The sequence below is a fragment of the Protopterus annectens genome, chromosome 17.part0 (genome assembly GCF_019279795.1).
Source record: "Protopterus annectens isolate FY-2018-M chromosome 17.part0, PAN1.0, whole genome shotgun sequence".
Lineage (NCBI taxonomy): Eukaryota > Metazoa > Chordata > Ceratodontiformes > Protopteridae > Protopterus > Protopterus annectens.
Genome location: NC_056751.1, coordinates 195,273,168 through 195,275,981, shown reverse-complemented (window position 1 = coordinate 195,275,981; position 2,814 = coordinate 195,273,168). Strand labels below are relative to the sequence as shown.

At 36.5% G+C, this 2,814-nt stretch overlaps 1 protein-coding gene across 1 annotated transcript; it reads right to left on the bottom strand.

Moving 5' to 3' along the window:
* Positions 1-1,108: 1,108 nt before the first annotated feature.
* Positions 1,109-2,402, bottom strand: LOC122791417 (probable WRKY transcription factor protein 1). The gene is made up of 2 exons (XM_044059163.1): positions 1,951-2,402; positions 1,109-1,841 (listed from the first exon to the last, which is right to left on the bottom strand). Exons 1-2 carry the CDS (start codon positions 2,400-2,402, stop codon positions 1,109-1,111), a joined length of 1,185 nt encoding a protein of 394 aa, XP_043915098.1.
* Positions 2,403-2,814: the final 412 nt, after the last annotated feature.

The window sequence follows — 2,814 nt, the reverse complement described above, 5'->3', positions numbered from 1 at the left end:
AAGTTATTCTCCCATTGTGCCATGATGGCGTTGGCGAAACTGCCGCCACAGGGGGACCCCATGGCCACCCCTGATTTTTGTAAATGAATCTGCCCCTCAAAGGACAGGAAATTATTAGTTAAAACAATTTCTAGTAATGTTTCAATCAAGTAAATAGTATTATCATTAGATGTCTTATTGTGTAGAAAATCCCTTATCCACTCCAAATCAGTTTTTTGTGGGATAACAGTGTAGAGGTCCTTTATGTCGATTGTCAAGAAACGTGTGTTGTGTTGATATTCTAATTTATTGATGTTGTTTAAAAAGCCCCATGAATCTTTACATATTTGGGGTTCACTTTCTACTAAGGGTTTAAGAATAGTATCTAGATACTTGGCACAGCCGTAGGTGATCGACCCACAGCTGTCTACAATGGGCCTAAAGGGGGGATTTACCATGGTCTTATGAATTTTAGGAGAACCAAACAAAACTGGTGTTCTGGGCACCAACATGAACAAATATTGATGTAAATCAAGGTCAACATACCCTTCTAAAAATAAATCATTCAGCATAGATCTAATCTTTTTATAAGCTAAATTGACTTCATTAAGGCTTACCTCAATATAAACAGCTGTGTCCAGCAGTTTGTTCATATTTTCTACATACACAAAATGGTCCATGTACACCAGACCACCCCCCTTGTCGGGCTTCATCACCCTTATATTACAATCATTTAAAAATTTTAAATATTCTCGTTCAGAATGACTGATGTTATAGGAATTCCTTTGTTGTTTTTTTCTATCCTTTATAGCCCTGAAATCCATCTCACAAATTCTTTCAAAAACATTCAAACTCGGATGTAGTGGAGGATTAAAGAAACTTGAGACACGGATAGACTTGACCATACTAGAACTTTCACCAAGTAGAAGATTAAGATTCAGCTTCCTAACAAACAGTTTAAGGTCCACAATCGTCTTGACTATGTCCATATTTGTTGCAGGAACGAAGGTTAGACCTTTGGATAAGAAGTCAACCATTTCTTGTTCAACGTCAATAATGGTATAATTGTATATTGAAAAGTCACCCCCTGAGCTAATGTGAATATGTGGTACCCCACCAAAGTCTGGGACTATCTCCTTCGCTGTCTCCTTCTGCTTCTCGTTTGAGTCTGGTTCCGATTGGACTGTCGACTGGTTTGATGCACTTCCTGGTTTCGGTAAAAACCCTGCTGTTGATGTGCATCATTATTGTCCATACTGGTGTTGGCGCTATTATTAAAATGCCTGTTACGATTATTCCTACCGTTGTTTTTACTGGACCCATTAGTTCTATTGTTATTGTTATTGTTATTAACATTATTATTTATAAGCCTCTCACTTCTCCTTAAAGGCTGAGGTGCAGGAGAGTCTTGTAAAAGGCTATTATCGTTTTCACCATTATCATTAAAGGTCACTGTATTAGAAATTGGCACAAAAGTTCCAACCCTTGGGGGCTTAGGATAAGCTCTATTATTAGAGTAGTCATTTAGATCTCTTGCCAATTTTTTCTTTTTAGTGACCAAACGTTTGTCCATTGTTGCCTCAATACTTGAATAAATCCTGCAATATTCATATTTGTACCTAAAAAAATCTTTATGAGTTTTAATTGCTTGTTCTAGGCTAGCCAAGACAATTTTGATGTTGTCAATTTCGTTATTATAGAAATTAATAAGGGATTTGAGAAACTCAAATCCCTGCCAGTCAAACAGTTCAATCAGTTCTTGATGGAAAAGAGAATTTTCAACCAAGCCGGCCGGGTAGTCATGTTGAATGACTTTTTTCTCAATGCATTTCTCCAAATATGTTACCTCAAGCTGCCATTTCCTGCATTTATATAAATTATTGTCAAAATCATTAATTAGAGAAGAAACAGTGGTCCCCCCTTGTTTTTGAATGGCATCGGATTGACTGTTCGTTGCATTTGTTGTATTGCCAAAAAAAAACCTTGTTATTAAGAAAAGAAGACATAGTAGGAATAAGTTCTTCTTGATTAGATACCTGGTTATTGTTTGCTACACCAATGTTGTGGTTAGAGGAAGGTATATTAACAGTTCTTATGTCCGTGTTGTTAGACCTATTAGCTTCCCTGGGCCCAGAAGTATTCGGGCTATTGATGGTAACTTCGCCAGGTACTGAATTGTTAAAATAATTACCACTTGCGTTATGGCAGTTACTGCTGACATTGTTCGGTCTAAATCCCGAACCTTGAGCTTCGTGCGTATTGTCCGAACAGGAAACTTCAACTTTCTGTGTCAAGGCTTCCACTCGCCCTAATAAAACTTGTACAAGGGCGGTAAGGTTTTTAATATCGCTGTTGTGATTTGCGCTGGAAGATCCCTCCTGGGAAAACATGCTAGGAGAAGCCGCTCCGGTTCCACTCGCCATTACAAGCCAAAATGAATACGACAAAAAAACACACACTAAAACTTGTAAAATAAAGGCGAAGATGAATCAATGAAAGCCGGCAAATCTCCAAAAAGCGAATTTATTTCAGTAAGCACTTTCTGCAAGGTCCTTACCCTGCCTTCCTTAGACAAACACATGCAAATCAATTAAACCACTTTTTAAAAGAACAATATACCAATTAACTAGACTTAATTAACTATTTAAAAGGATAGCACACTATTGCAAAAATCCATCGTACTTACTACAAAGATACTTCACTAATATAATGAAAAAATAAATAATAAAATATTCACAATATGTGTTTATATTTAAAATGTGTCCTCATTTCAATGCATTTATTTTATAAATATTTATTATTAATGTCTTTTATAATGGGCATGAAGCACAAGAA

Bases quoted from the DNA above. Each gene is read 5' to 3' on its own strand.
- LOC122791417 (XM_044059163.1), bottom strand. From the start codon at position 2,402: ATGGCGAGTGGAACCGGAGCGGCTTCTCCTAGCATGTTTTCCCAGGAG. The intron at 1,842-1,950 runs GCAATACAACAA...ATATAAATGCAG, and splicing joins AATAACAAGGTTTTTTTTTG to GAAATGGCAGCTTGAGGTAA.